The following is a 21,009-nucleotide window of genomic DNA, read 5'->3' on the forward strand; positions in this document are numbered from 1 at the left end:
TACAGACACATGACTATGTTGATCACTTGTTACATTAAGGTATATTATGCTGTTCAGATAAATAAACCCATTAAAAGATAACTCACTAGTAGTACCTTCTATACAAATACTATTTGTGTAATGTAATAATTAGGAAAAAGTAATGGTATCCTTAAAAAGAATAAGTATAAGGAACAAACAACAATAAGCTACATACTTAACATGAAGATCAGTTCTAGATGAAGGTTTATTATTAATAATATTAACTTCCTCAAAATGATTATTCACCAATGATAATATTTAAATAATATGCAACCTGTTGCCTTCTTTATATATAATAATCAGCTATGGCGCAGGGCACTTAAGCGTTGTCATGTGTAATTTAACCTTTGTTAATCAGTTTATCTCATTTCCTATTTCTTCCCTAAAAATGGTTAATTTAAAAAATAATGTACCCGGATTTGCAGGATGCATAATAATAATATTTTATGACCATGTTAACAACAATAACAAACTGCCTTAGTATTATATCTACCTGAGGTTAATGAACATAACATGTATAATATTTGGGATAATATCAAACTTATGTAATTCCACTACATTTTTTTGTAGATTTGCATTAATTAATTTAAAATATCAGTCTTGTTATAGTGGATCTATGGAATATACTATGTTTTAAATGTGAGTTTCTTATCTTTAACGGATTTTATTTCCATACAAACTTCCAATCCACATTAATTTACCTTTAGAAATGTATTTATGTGATCAGTTGAAAAATCTCCTAACAAAAATTCCACTTCATTGTCTTTGCATTATTAATACTTTGTGAACTAAAGGAGTGAGTGAAACTTTTATATTATAATGTGTATTTTACAGAAGCAGGACCAAATGAGCAACTGAATCACCTGGTGATAAGGACATAGGTAGTTCATATGAAATTATTCACAATGGGGACATAACATTTGCAATATGACCATATCTAAAACATAAAACAACTGAACATACTCTAGTACAAGATAAACAAGTAAAGCATTTAATTGGCTCAGGAGTGATGAGGTAATAGTTGTAAACACTACATCGACCCACTAGTTATTTGTTATCTTCAGCAATATTAGGTGACAATTATTTATTGGATAATTTAAGTTTAGTGATTCATCAAGTAACAGCATGATTGTCACATATCAAACAATACAAGCTAGCTCAACATACCTTTAGGTAATTCCTCAATGTAACAGTAACAATGAAATTAATTAAATAAACAAAAATAGTTTTGAAATGTATTATGATACATTGATTTGATGATAGGCAAAAGAGATTAGTAAAGCTATTACTTAATAAGTACCTAAATAAAAATTATTATAAGATAAAAATATACTATATCTATAAATCTCATGTTAAGATTGATAATAAAAATCATATTATCAATTTCTTATCGCTACACTAAAAATTATATAGCTGTAAATTATTATCTTCAATAAGTCTTATGTGTAAGTATTTTAGATAAGAAACAATAACAAAATATGTAAGCACAACAAATTGCTCATTTGAATCAATAGACATTGAAAAAGGGCCTAAAGTTTTATTATTTATCGAAATGCAAAAAGTTGGCACACAAAGACACAAAAAACTATATTGTGCACACCAGAAATGTTTATTCTTTGTTACCAAATTTTAGTCTAAAGCATGTAATAAATCTTTTAATACTTTTACGTTAAAATCATGTGTTTTCTTTGTATAGAAAACGACTAACGCCAGGGAGGGTCAAGGTGCTCGTAATGTAAAAAAAGAAAACGATCGCCGCATCGCCTAAGAAATGTTTAATACCTATTCACAAGTAGACAAGAGTCAAGAGATAGAACACATTCAGAGCCGCGATAGAGTCGTGCTGAGTGCTACCGTTTCAATAAATGCTGATGACAAATTATTTGTGTTATACATACAACTAGCTATGTAACAAAAAATAACCTAAGCCGTGGATTTGAACTAACCGTGGTGACTCAAAGACTCCAATTAGTCAGGTATAAAAGGTTCGGCACGCATTATTGTCACTGTCGTTACTTCCACTAAAACATGAGTAAAAAATATATTCATTACTGCCCCTAAAACTTATTAAAAACACACAAGCTGGACTATAATGACAAACTGAGTATCACCAACCACCACAATGGCGCGCTAGGGTTGCCCATTGCAGTGTGACCACGACTTTTGACTGTTTTACACATAATAATTAAATAATAATTATTTTTCATATACGATCGCGCAATTATTAATTTTTTAAACATTTTTATAGTTAACTTTAACTATTTTTTAAAGCTAACTTATCTATAGAATATGGTAAGTCTAATAGTAAAAAAAAAAAAATGTATATTTTTAGTAAGTGTAAAGCAATGTACCTCCGAATTGATTTGTGGTGTAAGCAAATTTCGATATATACTTTCAATACCTATTTGATTTGTTTTTATTTGTAATTTAATAACTTTGTAATCTCGTACTGTGATAAAGTAATATCAATAATTATAAACTACTAGCTTTTGCTCGCGACTTCACTCGCGTGAAGGAGTTCTCTGGAGTAAAAGTCCCCGGTATGATAAAAGTCCAACTACATATTTTCCCGAAATATATAAAATATCCTATAAACTTCCCAGGGTCGACTATCTCCATAAAAAAAATCATAAAATTTGTTTCGTAGATTTTGAGAAAATCGTTAATCTTGATGTCGGTCTACTCAACTCAATCATACGGTGATACGTAACTTTTAAACTATTCGGCCAAAGTACTTAGTGTGAATGACAAAGTTTATCTACATTAAATACTTAAAGCGATAAATATATTTATTTTGATAAGAGTTTGATAAATATTCTAAAATTTGTATTTTAAAAAAGGATCTGATTATATTTATGATTCACTATTTTGGTCATAGTGACTTCCACATAAAAGGTAGATATATTCTGTCGAGGACTTTTATAGTTTTTTTTAGTCCACGAACGTGGACTGTGATAGTTAGGGCCCTAATTTCTTTTTATTTGTACCGTCGTAATAGGGTACCCGACTCATTTTTGTTCTTTACTATTATCAAATATTTACGTTTTATAAATTATAACACAGAAAGAATTATTAAAATCCTGTAAAAAATCAACAAGTTATAAGTCTTGGAATGTCGGTGAAAGGGGTAATTAACAAGACACAGAAAAGAGACGAAATACACACATTTGACGTCACCGGGAATTGCGACGCGTGCGAAAGAAAGACATGAAGCGATATCCCCACAACGCGCCCACTTCTACACATTACAATATTCGAAATATGAATTATTAGCCTATTTCGTAACCAATTTTTATGCAGATTTCGCAGGAGTGCTTAGTTTTTGTATTATTAACCATTACATAAAGAATAATGAACAAAATCAAACATAGGCCGGTTCCCTATTGGATTCTTCACCTGCCTATTATTGTCACTCTTGGAACACCCTAATAAAGTATACCCTTGTATTGAGCTTTCCTTTCAGCTAATGTATAAAAACAAATACTCATACATATTTTTATAAAAACTTTTATAGTGTACCTACGTGAAACAGACAAGGGTTTTAAGATTTTATTGTCTATGCAGTCATAACACAAAACGGTATAGTATGTTTGTTGCACTTTTTATATTGCAATATTTACATTGAAAATGACAGTATATTTATTATTTAAGCAATAATTCATTAAGAAATTACATCGCACATAAGGGAAGAAGGATTATGCCGTAAAAGGCGCAACAGGGCAGGAAGGTCCTAAATTTCGTGACATCACGTGTCTAAATCTAAAAATTATTAGTAGTCCATTGAAATGTTACAATTTAAGGACCGAATATTGCATTTGTTAGAGAACGCAATTTTATTTTTGGGATATGTGTTGGGGGTCAATAGAAGCTTAACCTCAAGTTTGTGGGGTCGCCATCCATGTCCCCCAGCCGCCATCTTGGAAAAAGGGGTGAAAACACTTTTTTCACGATATCTCGGAAACTATACGTCTTACAAAAAGTTTGTAAGTCATAATTTGAAGTAAATTGTTTTGCCTACAAATATACTTTATAACCTTTTGCCCTAAATTAAATGTTAAATAAGTTATAAGCAAATAAGTGAGAAAATGTTTATAAAATTTTCTTTTTTGCTCTATTAGTTTTTTTTTATACATTTTACGTAAAAAATACTTCAGACCAATCTTGTAGATGAGCTTTTGAGGAAATATTATCCCTACAATTTTTGTTTTAATTTCACTTATTTAAACGCTGTTACAGCGCTCCAAAGTTGACCGGGTTCGTCAATGCTCATGAGAATCCGGTTAAAACGAAATGTTTAACTTATTTTTGATTTTTATTTAATTGTAAATATATACTTACAAAATTTTTGTTAAATTCGTACAACTTTACTTATTCATTCCTAATTCAATTTATAAAAAATCCGTAATTTGGTTTTTTTATTTATAATGTCGCGCTAAAACGCGTTATCACATAACGTTATCCCTGTATGACGTCATCGCATATAAGTATACAAACATTCGTGACGGTTGTCCGGCATCTTACAAAAAATATTTTTTTTGGTTTTACATATATCTGCTAATTGTTACTTTGTCCACAAAAAATGAATGTGCCAGCATGTAAATATTGTTCAATACCTTTACATAAAAACTCGAAACCACATAATCCCGAAAAAAATTTCATTCATGTACCAAAATCAAAAGATTTAAGTAAGAAAAAAGTGGTTGACTTTAGCTCGACGAGATCCAAAATATACGTCGGATAAATCGACGATTTATTTTTGTGAAGATCGTTTCAATGTAACTTAATAGTTTTATATTGCGTAATAAATGTTGTTGTCACCTAAAAAAACAATGTTTTAATATAAGTGTCAAATATAAAATATGTGTTGAGGCCATGTTTTGGTTACCTCGGTTTTTTTAAAGTTATGAGTGCATGCTATCTATTGGTCTATGTTTCATGTAGTCGTGACTATAAACTTATTGATTTGCATGATGCAATGTTTATGTACGATGACGTCACTAGCAATAGCGGCCGGCATCAGTCCGCTTGAGGCCCCAAGAGTTATAGATTAAAAATTTTAAACTTTAATGACGAAAATTAAATATTTACAATACATTTAAAAACAAAAAAAATTGTGTGATAAATATTTTTATTGTCATTCTTTCTCCTGGAGGAGTTTTATATTTTTGGTTACATCAGTCAAACACCCTATTGTATAGCATGTAACATGATCCCACAAATCTATACTATTATATAAAGCTGAAGAGTAAGTTTATTTGCTTGAACGCGCTAATCACAGGAACTATTGGTTCCAATTAACAATTATTTTAGTGTTGAATAACTCATTTATCGAGAAAGAATATATAACGTCACGCTATGACTAATAGGAGCGGAATATCAAAGGAAAATGTTGCAAAAACGGACGAAAAATTATGCCTTCTGAGACCTTCCGTTGTATGTGCTACGTAAATGGGTAAAGTTGCGCAACAATTATGTATGACGAAATTGTCCTTCATAAAAAATCTAAAAAATATGTTTGTAACAAAGTCTCCCCTCGCAACTGACTGCCTGTCTGAACGCGATTAACTCAAATACTACCTGAAATTTAGTATAGAGATAGTTTAAAAGCCTGGGAAGGATATAGGCTAAATTCTATCCCAGAAAACTATAGTTAAATATAATTTAATCGCTTTATTTCGGTTGTATGCCCTTTAATTAAAATTAATTGCCATAAAAATGTAAACTCACGCGAATAATAAATACTTAACTAAAAAATTAAGTCAAATTGAAATTATATAAACAAAATCTACATTATTTGCAATTTAGTAAGGAAATTTTTAAGGCTGGTCACCTCAATGAACAACCAGGGTCGTACGCAGTACGCTCATCTAAATTACGCGCTAGTTGTACGTATTACAAAAATATGTATAAAGGATTAGGTACATATTTTTAATTCGGAATATGTATGTATGTTATATAAAACATGAAATTATAAATGAATCATTCTATTATATTAGTATATTAGTATATAATTATATTATATTTATTATATTATATTTATTATATTGACCGAGATCTATGACAAAATATTAAATGAAAATATTATGTTTGTAAATGTAGGCGTATGCACGCTGTACACCGTTTCATAGTTTTTATAATTTTTTTAGTATTATTGTTTTTTTTCGTTAATTTTTAGTTATTGCTAAATACTTTTATGTGGATTTTCTCCGCACTTTTACGGTGATGTGCGTGTATTAGCTTATATAATTAATCAGACATTGTATAGAAAAGACTTATTAAAAAAAATATATACATTTAATAACATTATTATAAAAGAATGGACAATTGATGACAAAAAATAAAGCCCGGAGTTTCTTTCTGCCTTTCTTCTTCGGGTAGTCATCGCTTAGGTAGTTAGTGAAAGGCTGGTAGGTTAGCTAGGTTAGGGCTTTTATTGTCCTCACCGGTGAGGATCGCGACGCGTTTCTCCCTTATTGCTTATTCAAAAATACATATATACATCATTTTATTTCTTCTCCCTGCCAGCCCGAGCTGGCTTCTTTGTTTACTAGGTATATTTTTCATTTATTTTATTTTCAATATAAATTGTCTTTATTTATATAAGCTTATCTAATTAAGTAATAATTAAATGTTCTCATGTACCTTGACTTATCATAAGTGCAACCATGTTCGCCTACGTGATGAATAAAGCATTTTTTTTTTTTTTATTTTTATTTATTTTTTTATTAAAACTATCAATAATTAATTCGTTAGCTAAAAAGCCAAACATATTTCAATTTGTAATTTGGGAATGAATTACATTCCCAAATTACAAATTGAGGCTAGATAGAAAACCGATTATCCTTTATGAGGGCCTGTTTCATGAATAAAGGCTAATCGTTACACATATATCGACACTAATCCCGAAATAAATGTGACAGTCAATCACGCAAATAAATCGTAAACAAAACGGTGCATTCAGCATTGACTACTCTATGTTATTGACGGATAACATTTACTTGAACATTATAAATACGCCCGAAGTTGACTAAAAATATTAAATCACTCTTTATAATCAAGATACCAAAATATCGATATTACGAAATTATTGATATTCATATGTTTAGATGGTAGCATTGTACACCTCTAGCATGATTGTTTCTAAGAAACTTAGCACCATCTATCGCCCGAATGCAATAAAAAGTTCTAAATAGTCTCACATATTTGTTTTGATATTTACAGACAGATGGCGTTACTATAACGCATGACATTACATCACAACAGGCTTGCCAACTTAGGGCTTTTAGCCCTAAATTTAGGGCTAAAATAAGTGTAGTGGGATTTTTTCAGGCCCAAAAAAATTTAAGGCTATTTTTAGAGCCATAAAAATGTTTTCATGTATTACTGTTTAACTGAACAAAAAACGATTAAAAACGCAAATCGTTCAAGTTTTTCTACAAAGCATAATGTAATAATTCCAAATACACCTCACTCATTATTCACGCTTTACGTCTCAGAACAATGACAAGCATTGTTCTGAGACGCTGTATTATAATTCACTTTGATCCTCACAACTACAGGCATGATTTCGGCCTTTAAATTTTAATAAAATAGGGAACTTATTTCAATTATATTCTTAGATAGTTATACACATTGGGTATACACTACGCCAGGGATGTTAAGGATATGATAGGAGACTAAGATGTTTTTATTACATAGATACGTTGTCCGAGCTCAATACTGGCAAGACGAAAGTAAGGCAATTCCCCGACGTTCACTTAGTCAACCTCGAACCACTGTCGCGGCTAGTCGGCTTACTACCTATTTGTATTCTATTAATTAAATGCCTTCGTGTGTTTTTAGACGATGTACAAATTATACAGCAACTATAAAAGAAAAAAACGTTTCATTTCATGTGTAAGTATACACTATTTAACTTATTATTTATCAAATAAACCGAATGAATTTTATTCGACTGTCATGGCGACGGCGATCGACGCTCGCGCCATGTCAATGCGAGCTGCTAGGGGAAGATGGGTAATGACTGTCTCAGGCTTTATAAACCTACTATCTCTGTTTTATAATAACACGGTATGAAATAAAATCATGTATTTAGGTAATAGTTTAATTTAAAAAATACATCAAATACTTGTAAATATTTACGGTTGTGCTTTTGTTTGAATTATAGAATCCCTAAAGATGGACTGCTAAAAGAAAAATGGTTGTGTGTGATTAGAACTCAAAGGTGTGAGAATGATTGGATACCAACTACATATTCTACTGTCTGTTCCGATCATTTCCTAGAGAGTGACATATACGTAACCAAAAATAATGTTCGGAGGCTAAAAAAAACTGCAGTTCCTATAGTAAGTAAAAGTTCATTATTTTAATACCTCTAAGGTATTTTTTGCTGCGACTGTCGATGACAACAGACTTCAGTCGTGATTACTATTGGTGACTATCAACTAAGATTCAATATTAGTAGTTAATTTTTATACATACAGGACAAAAAACATTTTTTGAGAGCTTTATAATTTTGTCATTAGTATCAAATAAAAAAATCATTATTTATGTTATTTACTCAATTATTATAAAATGTTGTTTTATAATTATTTTAGCAAGAAGACCGAAATATTATAACAACAAACAGCTTGGAACGAGATAGTTTGTCTGACTTAGATTCGATTTTTGATACGCCAAGAAAAGCATTTTTGAAGAAAAGAATTAGAAAAATTTCTTTTGATAAACAAAACCTGCAAATGAAAAATTATAATTTGGTAAGAAAAAATAAAAGACTCTATGAAAAAGTTAATTATTTAAAGCACAGTGTATCAGAACTACAAAAGAAAAAATATTTATCAATAGATCAGTTTAACGAATTGAATCTTAAAGCTGATGCCGTAGAATTTACTAATAGACTGGTTCAAAATAGCAAATTTAAGGGATATCGCCGCAAATATACACCAGCTTTAAGAAAATTTGCAGTCACTTTACACTATTATTCCGTAGCTGCCTACAAATACGTCAGACAAGTGTTTAACAAATCTTTACCACATCCTCGCGTCATTGGAAAATGGTATGAGAACAGCTCTGGTGATCCGGGGTTCAACAAACAAGCTCTGAACATTTTAGAAAAAAAATATAAAAATAATGGGAAGAGAATATTATGCACTTTAATAGCTGATGAGATGGCTCTTCGCCATCAAACTACTTGGGATGGAACGAAGACTGCGGGTGTCGTAGAATTTGGTGCTGGTCCGGTAAAATCATGTGAAATAGCCACTCAAGCATACGTATTCACTCTAGTATGTATGAACGAAAGTTGGAAAATTCCTGTGGCATATTTCCTAGTAAATGGATTATCAGCTGAAACTCGGGCCAATTTATTGAAGATAAGCTTGAGTGAATGCTACAGTGTGGGGGTCGACATTGTCGCTATAACATTTGATGGCTGCGCACCTAATATAAACGCAGCAAATTTATTAGGTTGTGATTTAAAACATCCATCACGTCTCAAAACAACTTTCAAACATCCAGAATGTGACTTGGAGGTAGCAATCATGCTTGATGCTTGCCATATGATAAAACTGGTGCGGAATTCGTTTGAAGCCAAAAGATTAATTTTGACGAGAGCGGAAAACGAATTCGTTGGCAGTTGCTTATTAATTTGGTAAAGTTTCAAAAAAACGTGGGACTTAATTTTGCTAATAAAATTAGTGTGCGTCATATTCATTTTCGAAATGAGGTAATGAAAGTAAAACTAGCAACACAAATTATGAGCATGAGTGTTGCAAATGCACTTAGATTATGTAACGAAGTAGTGACGTCTTCTCTTTTTAAAGACACCGAAGGAACGATTGATTTTTAACAATTTTTAATAATTTGTTCGACATACTGAATTCAAAGTCGTCAGATTTGTATGAGCTGAAAAAACCCCTTTCAGCAAAAAACGCTGGCGAAGTTTTACAATATCTGGAGAAAGCCAGGCAATACATATTGGGACTTAGCATATTTGTAAAATACAGACGTGAATTTCGCCAGCGCATTACGATGAAAGTGATGAAGAGAAAAATTCTTGAATCTAAAAACAAAACAGGATTTTTGGGCTTTCTCATATGCATAGAAAGCTTAAAGCACCTGTATTCTACTTTGGTTGAAACGCAACGTTTGCAATATATTGCAACTTACAGGTTATCTCAAGATCACCTTGAAATGTTATTCGGTGCTATTAGGCGACATGGGGGTTATAATAATAATCCAAACGCCATACAATTCAAAAGGCATTTTTAAAAAAATATTTCAACACCTGGAAATGAAATCTTCATTTTTGGGCAATTGTATCCCGTTAGAAGATATTCCAATGCTAATGTGTTCTTCCGCGGTCGAGAACATTAATTCAACAGTAAGCAAAAGAGCTGTCAATGATGAAATTGACTCGGTCAATACTAATTGGGACCAAGACAATGAAAGAATGTTAGAAACTGACCATATAATTGACGCAAATGCTGAAGCATTTTCAGAACTCCTGAATACCGAAAGCGTTAAAAGACAACTGAACAAATTGTTGGCTATATTTCGGGATGGGTTTCTAGGAAACTGGTTAATAAACTTAAATGTGAGACATGCACGGACAGCCTAATTTCTAATGATAAGTTGTGGTTTCACAAATTGATCATTTTAAAAAATATGGGAGGACTATATTTTCCAAGTATGGATGTTTTTAAAATATGCCTGAAGTCAGAAGCAGTTATTAAAAATCACATAAAAGCAAAAGGTCACATAATCCTTCCTAATGTCAAAGATATTCAAATTATTAAAAATCGGATTTTAAAATTGTTTGTAAATTGTAACGACCTATTTCAGTCTTTAAATGTTCATTCCTTAGAGCAACACCCGACGTTTAATCATAGATTACACCTTATCCGCGCTGTTATAGATAAATTCATTAATGTTCGCTTACATTTCGCACACAAAACTAATATAGATTGTAAAACTGATTATAAAAGACAAAAAAGGAATAAATTAAGTTTGTTTGAAGGTATATAAAGTAAACACGCTGGCGCTAAATAACTAAAGTTTTATGATGGAGACGATGATATATTATATCTTAAAGAATTTTTGTATACCTAGTCTTACGTATATAGAGCATTTAAAGCAATGAATATATTTTTTTTATATAGTTCACCTTACTGTCTAAAATAAATGTTTCTCTGTTCACACAATAAATTGTTTTATTAAAATGAAGTGTCCAATTTTCCCCAAATTTCTCTGATTGTAGGTCACACGCGCTTTGGCCAATGAGCGTGCGGCACTAACGTTGTTACGTAACTGTCGATGTATATATATCCTTTTCTAACGAATGTATGCTGCATCTTTTTATTCCTTCTTCGAACCAATTTGTAATTATATGTACAGGTACGTGACTATAGCACATAGTGCGCCGTTTTTTTGTGCCATTTTGTTAGTGTATGCCGCGTCTATTTATAAAATGTCATTGATAGGAGACGGCAGAAACTTCATAGAACCCTGAGCTTGGTGTTACAGAGATGATTTATTCATTATTTTGTAGGAATAATTGAACAATTTCTAAATTAGAAAAAAAAGTCTGTCTACAATGGGAGTAAAGAAATAATCGCTATAGAATATAGCGTAAAAAAACACTTTCGGTGAATAACTTCGTGTTACCCGATAGAACAAAATGTTCGCAGCACCTAATCATTGTCCATTGGATTGGCGTATTGACTAATAAGCAGCTGGTTTAGATAATAAACAGAATTGAAATTGTCGCATGGGATCGACGAGGACCGATATAAAGGTACTTATCGCAAGATGAAACTAACTGTAGGTTACATATCTTCTTTTATCTACTCCTTCATGGAATCAGGCATGAGTTTATACTGTTTTAATACAAATTATTGAAAGTAGTTCTTTTCGTTTTCAAGTGGACGAATCTCTGTGGTGTTACAACGCCATGTAGCTAAGCTACAATTAACACCATCGTGTTGATGTTTCATCGTTACTTTTCGAAATCGGTAGAACAAGCAAAATCAGTCGAGCAAGCAAGAAATCAAAGTCCGTTTTTGAATAAGCGTGAGTAGTTCATTAAAGTAGCAATCGTCTAAATATTCTCGAAAAGCCGTAGTCGTTAAAATAAAAATATCAAACCAAAAACATTCACTTGCGCAGAAGTACGGAAAGCGAATAACAATAATATACATTAATAATAGAATTTGCCTGATATTCCCGATACAGGAAGTCAGTTACTTATTCATAATAAAAAATATTTTGTTTTCCCATTGTAATACAATCTAATATTTTTTAATGGCAGATATAAAAATAGAAAAAGAATATTGATAAATGTTTCATAAGTGTACGGTCAAGCCCAATTTCGCTTGTCTCCTTTCGGATCTGGATACTGAATATGGACATAGGAATAAATTTATATCAGTTTCGGATACAGTTACGGATATGTAATTTTTTCGGATTAGTTTCGGTTACGGATATTAGTTTAAAGTAAAATAAAAATATTATGTAATACAGTACGGCGACGATTACTAACTATCGTTGACGTCATCGTCGATTATTAATTATCGATGAACTAATTGGGGACATGGGTGTTCGGAAAACCTGTGTTTTAATTTGAGCTGAAGTTTCAATGAAATAGTTTTATCACACTGTTTACATTTTGCAAAATTACCTTCAACTTGATCAAAAAGTGTCCAAATTAAATTACATACTTTGGACGCATGTTGTCCTTATAAATCAATTTAATACGTAATACACCACAATTCCTTCACTTTATTAAATAAGTGAGGTTATGTTACGGTTAAAAATTACAAACAAACTACATAATATACAAGATGGCGTGTGAGCGGTTTAACAAAAACCTGTCGAAACATATTATCCGTAACTTATCCGAAACTTTTTTAACGGATACGGTTACGGATATATTTTTATTTCGGATATCTAATAGTTTCGGTTACGGTTACGGGGTTCCATAACATCCCTGCTTGGGACGGGATAGCTGGGAAGGAAGTGTAAGGGAAGGACAAGGAACCATCTTAGGATGGGAGGAGAGACGAAGGTCAGGGAATGTTCGCGAGCCCATAACTAGGCCTCAATGTGACTTGGCAGCCATGAAGTAATCATCCCCACGTAACCGTGTGCCGACGGCCGCGGCAAATGTCCCCCGATGCAGAAGCGTGCATTCGGTGCGGAGGCCGAGCGCCATAGAGTAAGTAATATACTACGTAAAAAGAGGCGGCACTTAGTACATTGAATTTGAGCCCACGCACACATACACGAGCCCAGAGTTACATTTTGTACCAACATTACGCAGGAAAAATGACACGCAAGGCTGCCAACTTACTATAAAGTAGAGACGTTCCTTATTCAATCGATAATATCGATAATTTTGTATCGATAGATTTATATCGATAAAAATTGCTGACCATAAATCTTACACTGGTATAAATTATGATTGGATTTAGAATATTAAAAATAAAACGTCCACAATTTTTAATAATTCCATTTATTTAATTACAAAATACACATTATTATTACGTGAATTTCTTATGTATAAATTGTATAATGTTTAGGTCTCCTACTCAAAAATTAATTACACTCCAGTTTTTCGTTATTTATTTCCAATTTTATATGGAAATTGAAAAATTTTATACCTTACAGATATGATCTTTTTCCGTCCAATCAACAATTACTATGATACAATCATTGCAAGGGCAAATTCATAGATTTCGCATTTGCCTTTTTTGATAAGGTTAATAAGCATAGAATGGAAACTCTATAATCTAGAGTATTCTCTTCAACGACTACCTAAGTTTGTAAATTTGAACTAAATATACATCACTTTTATGTAATATTTTAAATCATAATATAAATTATCTCCTACCGGTGTGGATCAAGTGGAAATTTAGCCATAAATATGTTTGACTTTGGGTACTTTTGTATGCCACAAACCTCACATTTTTTATACACATTAATTCATTTCCCCATTCTCGCACACAAAATAAATAAACTACACAAATGTAAACAGAATTAGAGTCAATATCTCAGAATAATAAGAGTCGCTATCTCGTAACACACACTACACAAATTCCTTCAAGAAGAAATATACACGAAACGGAGAAGCAGGCTCAATTCAACGTATTCGGCATAAAACTTTACTTATTATTGAACAAAATCGCAATTATATAAATTTTTGCAAATAAACTCCAACAATAACAAATCTACCGTCAATAAAGGCGGCAAATTATCAACTATCATGATAGCCAACAAACTTTCTAAATTTTTTGGTTTATTATGTTGGTACAAGATATTACGCTGAGACGTTACCTTTTGTCAACTAAAACTAAACTCTATATAACGACATTAAGATATATAATCATTCATCATTACACAAAATGTTCTAAGTCTCCACCCCTGCCGAGCGCATAAGAAAATTATAGAACTTAGGTGTCCGTAGTCTGTGATTAAGTATAATTTTAATAAGTACCTACTTATGTTGTTCTCGTCTAAAATGAATAAGTTTATTTTATTTTGTGGTTAATATGATATTGGTAGGTAGCTACGTGTTATTCTTTGATTCTATGATCGTTTAAACCGAGAACCGTTAATATCGTGAACAACGTTGTGTTAACTGTGGCAAAAATTTGTTTCCTTGGGCTCCCTTTTGAAAAATTTCACCCTTCGCCATTGGTGCCTATAGTAGTAATGCAGTACAGACCTCCTTTCAATATTATAATTCTCTTTGGACCTACTCTTTGGTCGTTGCTATAGAAACAAGCTTAATTTGTCCTTTTTGTGTTGAGAATAACGTAATGTGTTTGATTTAAATTATTATTTTCAAATCGAAATATGAACGAGCACATAAGACGTAAAAATCTATCCACCACGTTACCTGCAATTGAAACTCTTCAACGGAATGTTCGAAAAGTGCCCATCTATTATTCGAGGTAACCTTCCTAACGATTTACATTCATGGTTGGCTTCATTCTGAGTTTGCGACCCTCTGAAACTAAGATTTCAGACTCTTATTCTACGAGTATATATTCTACGAGTCTATCTGGAGACTTTTTAGTATTTTAATGATCACTGTTTAATCAATGTCAATGTTTTGTGCTAATTGATCATATTGTAAAGAAATGTTTTAAATGGTTACAGATTTCAATATTATACATAAATTATACTTAATTGATGAAATATTAAGGTCAGGTGGGGCAAGTGCGCCAACGGGGTAAGTGCACCTGCCCTAAAAAAATCTAAAACTATTGATGTTATACAATTACCGCAATCTTATGTCTATGCTACTAACTGAAATACAGTTCCACTAAAAGCATGAATGGCTCTGTTCATTTTAATACGATTTATTCGCCATTTTATTTTAAGTGTCATTTAGACCTGTAAACAGAGATGACCCCGTGAAAGATAACATCAAATATTTCAAGATATTTTACATATTTCTGTTAACCAGTAAGGTGAATACATAGTTTAAACCTTTTATTTTAACTTCCTGCCTGAATTTTATTTATATATACTAAAATAAAGGATTTTTGAGCAATGCGAAAAAATGTATCTCAGAATTGTCGAGTAGGGCAAGTGCGCCACAGTTAATAGTCGTATGGCGCACTTGCCCCTGATCCATATATAACCAACCTTTTTCGAACATATGTTTGATTAATATGAATTATTATTATTAAAATGTTATACTTAACAGCATAATTTATTTGCACTCAAGGTATTTTGTTTTGAGCCGACTTAAATAAAAGGGCGTATTAGTTAATTCGTTTTTACAAAAGGAAAACTGAAATACTTTGGTCTAGAGCAACTTTACGTGAAGAGGTTGCAACTCTTCGATCAGGCACGTTATCTGGTTATAATGCAGCTCAAACATTTCAAATGTCATAAGATCAAATTTTAAGTAGTTGATTTATAACGCATTCAAAATTGTTAATTCCTACATTTTTGTATATTTTTTTTGGTTTTTAGAAATAAAATGGATTTTGTATTAGGGCAACAATTTTTTTATTCCAACATATCCGCACACAAAACTCTAATATTAATACCTAAATATAGCAAAAAAAAAATTGTAAAATGTTTTGAAGCCCTGATTTACAAATATATGGCGCACTTACCCCGAATTTGATTTGGCAGCCATAGTTTGTTATAATATTGAGTGATAAAAAATTATCCAAGAGCAATGCGAGTAAAACTTATTTCTCTATGGACTAAAATTAATGTTTTCTTTATAATGTTTCATATAGGCGTTTTTTTTTACACAGGCGCACTTACCCCATTTCCGGAGGCAAGTGCGCCTACTACCATTTTTTTTTACTTTGAGCAAAATATTATTAATTTATGGTCCGATTTTCTTGAATGGCAATAGATTGTTATCACAAAATACCAAATATTCTTAAATTAATAAAATTACATTCTTAAGTCAGCACAAAAATAAATTATTTTACATTGAATCCAGCTATGAAAATTTTATGGCGCACTTCCCCCGACTGACCTTAGCTTTTTTCATCATGGTTAGATGGAAGTAAAATTTTAATTTAGACTCAGAATTATATAATTTAAAAATGTATTCGTTATTTACAAACATTAAATTCCTTACAGGAAACCACGGGAAATTCCTTTTCACGTGCCTCATAAAAAGCTATTACAAAAAATAGAGTTCGTCAAGAGAGAGCCGGAACCATTGGTATAATTGGCATTTGTTATGTTTTTTTTATATTGTTAATGTTCGTTTTTTTTTTTTAAATAAGATATAAGTATTTCTTTCTCAGACTGGGTTTACTACAGCTCAAGAAGATCGACGCATAAAAGAAAGAAAACCCGCCAAACTGCAACTTGAACCCATAAAATTAGAGGAAAGTCTTAGTAAGTAATGCTTTGCTCAGAGAAAGGTTTTAGATGCTAATAAATTTCTAATCGTATTAGGTGCGAACGTAAAAAAGGTCTTCTACCTGTATTGGTTATGGAATGAATCTTGAACAATGCAGCGTTTTAAAACTCTTTTCTATAACAGGATGTTATCGCGATTAATGCTTCGTATACAAAGTTACAAAATACGAATTATTTATTAAAGGCACTGTTAAAGAAAAGAAAAAAAGAAACACTCAAAATACGAGAATCCCGAAGCAGTTTAGACATAAACAAAGAAGATGTGACAGCCGACCCCTTAAAAGTAAAACCTGTCGTAGCCTCGCAGGCCGAAGTAATTGACTACGTGAAGAATAATCCCGCATGCGGATTTTTATACATGATGTATGCCGTCCACCCACAAAATGTTTATTTTACGCCGTATTACCTCAAGTATGCTTTCTTTATTAATGATAACATGTTATTTTTACCTAACTTAGTACATGGAAATACTATCGGTAATAAATTATATTGATTATTAAGGGTTGTACCGTACGAAGAGATCGACAGAAAGAATTACCTTACAATTAGCGCTTGTGGAGTTACACATTATACGAACGAAATGGTATTTACGAAATTACCTGCTTGGGAACAAGAATATAATATTTTTGTCAAACTTACTGATGTAAGTACATATTAATGGTCGCCCTATGGTCAACTTAGTCCGTCGAATTGTATATATTTATAACACATATCAATTTTAATATTCTGCACTGCTCTATATGAATTTTAATTATGCCAAATCTCAAACTCATTATAGCGTGCAATGTGATTAAAAATGAGTAAGAAGTTTTTTATTTACGTATCAATATTATAATTATTATAGATTGATCAATTAAAATATTTTCAGATAAAATTTTTCAAAGTATATAGATATTGGAAAGCATTCTATGTCTGGAGAAAATCAATAGTTTTCAGAAAATATAGTAAACTACGATCTAAATTGGCTAAGAATTTATTTATCCTTACACCAGTATTGGGAAAGGCGTTACTGAATATACAAGCTATGTGCTGCGAAATGTACATGAAAAGTTTTGCGGATTTGTCTAGAGATATGGATACAGCATTTTTCTACTTTATAGAAGTTCTGGTAAGCAACAACATGATTTACGATCTTGCCACATAATGTATTATTATTAAACGCATTAGATCTTTCGAAACACATTGGAGATGTCGATGCAATGAGATAATTAATTAAGTACAAAGTATTACGCTGTCACGTTACAGATGAAACGCGTGGAATACATAAGGGATAAGCTAAAAGAATTTCGAGATGTGGCCTTGGATATTATAACACAAACCTGCCATACGGCGCTTTATCAACAAGGTTTCGTGTTTGACGATAGAAATATACCACCATTTCAAATGATTAGGGGCAAACCTACGGGAGGGATGTCTTACACTGAAAAAGCAAACAAAAGAAAATATTGTGAAAGACTGGCTTGGTAAACTCTTTTTTTATTGAAGAGATATCTATACATATACCTGTACAATATAATATAAATTATAATATATATCGTTACAGTTTTATAAAATTAACTGATTATATGACGAACTATATGTTGTACCGATTAACAAAGCGATCCAACAACATGTTAGCTGAAATGTTCCGCGTACACGTCAGCTTCACGCCAGATCGGGAACTCTTGGAAGGCACCGCGGTCGATGAAATTCTCGAAGTCATCCCAAGAGTTACTGATACTTGTAAGGTATGTAGCTATGGTTTTAATAACGAAAATTTATTTTTAAAACGAAATACATACATAGTTTTTTATTACCTAATACAAGTTATGATTGCGGTTTCTTAAAATTAAAACATTTTATTGCTACAGTGGGCCCTATTTCAAATAGACGCTTTCGTTGAACCTAGTGGTGAGGTGATACTAAATCCAAGCGAAAAAGTAATGTCAACGTATGTCGAAAAAATAACCAGCTACTGGGATGAATATGTGCGAACTTTCCATAATTTTTTGAACGAACCGACTTTGGAAATATTTGTACAACCAACTGTGATGGGCAAGCAAGTCGAATGGTCTGCTGGCGTATCCCCCAATTTATACTTCCTTATGAACCAGGATAAACAAATGATAGAAGATATTGCATTTATACCAAGTGCTATTAAAAATGGCTTCGATAATGTTTGGATATTCCTGAGACGTTTGCAAGGTTTTATGGATAGTTTCAAAGAAGCGAATGAATTGGACCTAAACATTATTAAAAATGAAAGAGATATCAATGAGTTTAGAAAACTATGCGAGAAGCTAGTAAAGCAGATGGAATCTATAGAGGAGGTCGTTTGCTATCAGCCCCTGGGAATACTATTTTTATGTCTCAGTCCTTTCCAAGAGTTATTTAGACCACAGCCAAGAAGACTATTTGATGTTGTTCTTAATGTTACTCCTGAGTAAGTAGCATATCTTCGTTTTGTGTGTATCGGATGTATTGTGTGAAAAGTGTTACCATACTTATATAATTAATTTTGCAGTATCGGTCGAGCAGCTATTGATGAAATATTGGAAGGTATTGATAATATAACTGAAGACATTACCAATGAGCCGGAGACGGCCGGTGAACTGGTTACATTCAACTTCATGATGGATGGACTAGAGTCACGCGTCGCCTTTCTTGAAGAGCGCTTGGAGTACCTTCGAGAACTTTATGACCTTATGGGAGAGTTCAACATTCCTATACCACCTGATGATATGACTGAATACCTGGGTTAGTGATTCATGAATGTATTCATGGCAGTGTTTGAGGCTTTTTTATATCTAAGAATTTGTATGAGTTGTGACTAGAATTGCTTGTATTACAATTGCTTGAGTACTTTTTCATAGATCATAACGTATGTAGTTTAAAATGATGGATGAGAATATTGTAGTACCGATGCCCCAAAAGGAAAACTGCCCCAACTGATATGGCTTCGATTCGATCGCTTAGATTTTGCCAAGCTTACATTTTTTTGTTTTATTTAAAGTAAATGCTTTTTGCCGACTTCAAACGATGTTACTCTATTCGTTATATTTTTTTGTAAGAAATGGGCTATATAGACGAGATAAGACGTTATAAATGTGCAGTCAGAATTTATCTTTATATGTATGTGATTGATAAAGCTATGGAGAGTTAAAATTTTGATGAATTTCACATAAAATTATAGATCACACGTATCTACGTGCAAACATGACAGGTAGTAAGTACACTTACATCAATGAATACTAAATGTGCGTAAGAAACGATTATTGAATGACAATAAAACATAGTAAAAACTATCAAGTGGTATGAATTAACTAATGAACGCATTTTTGTCAAATATGTTTGTTTTTTTGTCAAATATGTCAGTAACGGCAGCAGAAAACGCTCTTTTATTTTTGGTTAGTATAAACTAGTTCCGTCTTATTACAAAACGAGGTTTAACTAAAAACTCTGGTTTAAACCTATGCAAAGTACGGTTTATATAAAAATGTTATTACAAAAAGTGGTTTAACGATAAACCATGGACTATTTGATGGTCTAATCCTAAACCTCGGCGGCCCCTAGTTTGACGATGGTCTAAATCGTAAATGTCAAATCAAATTTCAAATCATTTGTCAGATTATCTCTTAAATTGGCGTCTCTTTCGTTGTCTTGTGATATTTTTTGTCGAAAATGGATATTAACGTGGTAGATTCAGTCGATATTGACGATATTGAAGCCGTTGAGCTACTGGAAACGCCACGCCTACTCAATAGACTCGACTGAGTACTCCAATTTTCAGATCTTTTTTTTCTTTCGTTGATCCATCACTATAATACAAAGAGTCAATTGTTCTATACAATAAGACACTGATAATAAATTTCAAAGGTATTTGCAATAGTCACCGTAATAGTTTTCTTTTAATTTTAAGGTATCATATAACGCGCGGGAAGCTTACGTTTCGTAACACGCATTTTGATATATTACCAGCTAATACAACATTAGTCAAAACTTGAAACCTAAACAAAATTGCAATCGAAGTTACAACTATTATTGATCTTGGATCAAAATAACCAAGTCTGAATATTTTTTATACTCCTAAATATTATTTAATCATTA

General features: G+C 32.0%; 2 protein-coding genes across 7 annotated transcripts in view; one reads left to right on the top strand and one right to left on the bottom strand.

Annotated features, from left to right (window-relative positions):
• LOC115445020 (kalirin) overlaps nt 1–2,180 on the bottom strand; it is a 198,876-nt gene extending 196,696 nt beyond the window's left edge. Inside the window, 1 exon segment of the mRNA XM_037443954.1 lies at nt 1,968–2,180. The gene's annotated coding sequence lies outside the window, so the exon portion shown is untranslated.
• Nucleotides 2,181–11,472: 9,292 nt separating this feature from the next.
• LOC115445019 (dynein heavy chain 6, axonemal) overlaps nt 11,473–21,009 on the top strand; it is a 38,111-nt gene continuing 28,574 nt past the window's right edge. For 2 of the 6 annotated variants that reach the window (XM_030171055.2, XM_037444011.1), the window contains exons 1-10: nt 14,613–14,972; nt 16,636–16,720; nt 16,806–16,899; nt 17,108–17,334; nt 17,425–17,566; nt 17,792–18,031; nt 18,169–18,386; nt 18,467–18,650; nt 18,774–19,345; nt 19,427–19,659. In XM_030171055.2, coding sequence (XP_030026915.2) covers nt 17,282–17,334; nt 17,425–17,566; nt 17,792–18,031; nt 18,169–18,386; nt 18,467–18,650; nt 18,774–19,345; nt 19,427–19,659 — 1,642 coding nt within the window. In that variant the 5' untranslated portion in view covers nt 14,613–14,972; nt 16,636–16,720; nt 16,806–16,899; nt 17,108–17,281. Of the gene's footprint in view, nt 11,816–11,942; nt 12,091–14,549; nt 14,577–14,611; nt 14,973–16,635; nt 16,721–16,805; nt 16,900–17,107; nt 17,335–17,424; nt 17,567–17,791; nt 18,032–18,168; nt 18,387–18,466; nt 18,651–18,773; nt 19,346–19,426; nt 19,660–21,009 lie in introns of those variants that run through there. The other 4 variants (XM_037444008.1, XM_037444009.1, XM_037444010.1 and 1 more) reach the window with 4 other exon arrangements.

This window comes from Manduca sexta, chromosome 27, assembly GCF_014839805.1.
Source record: "Manduca sexta isolate Smith_Timp_Sample1 chromosome 27, JHU_Msex_v1.0, whole genome shotgun sequence".
NCBI classification, from domain to species: domain Eukaryota; kingdom Metazoa; phylum Arthropoda; class Insecta; order Lepidoptera; family Sphingidae; genus Manduca; species Manduca sexta.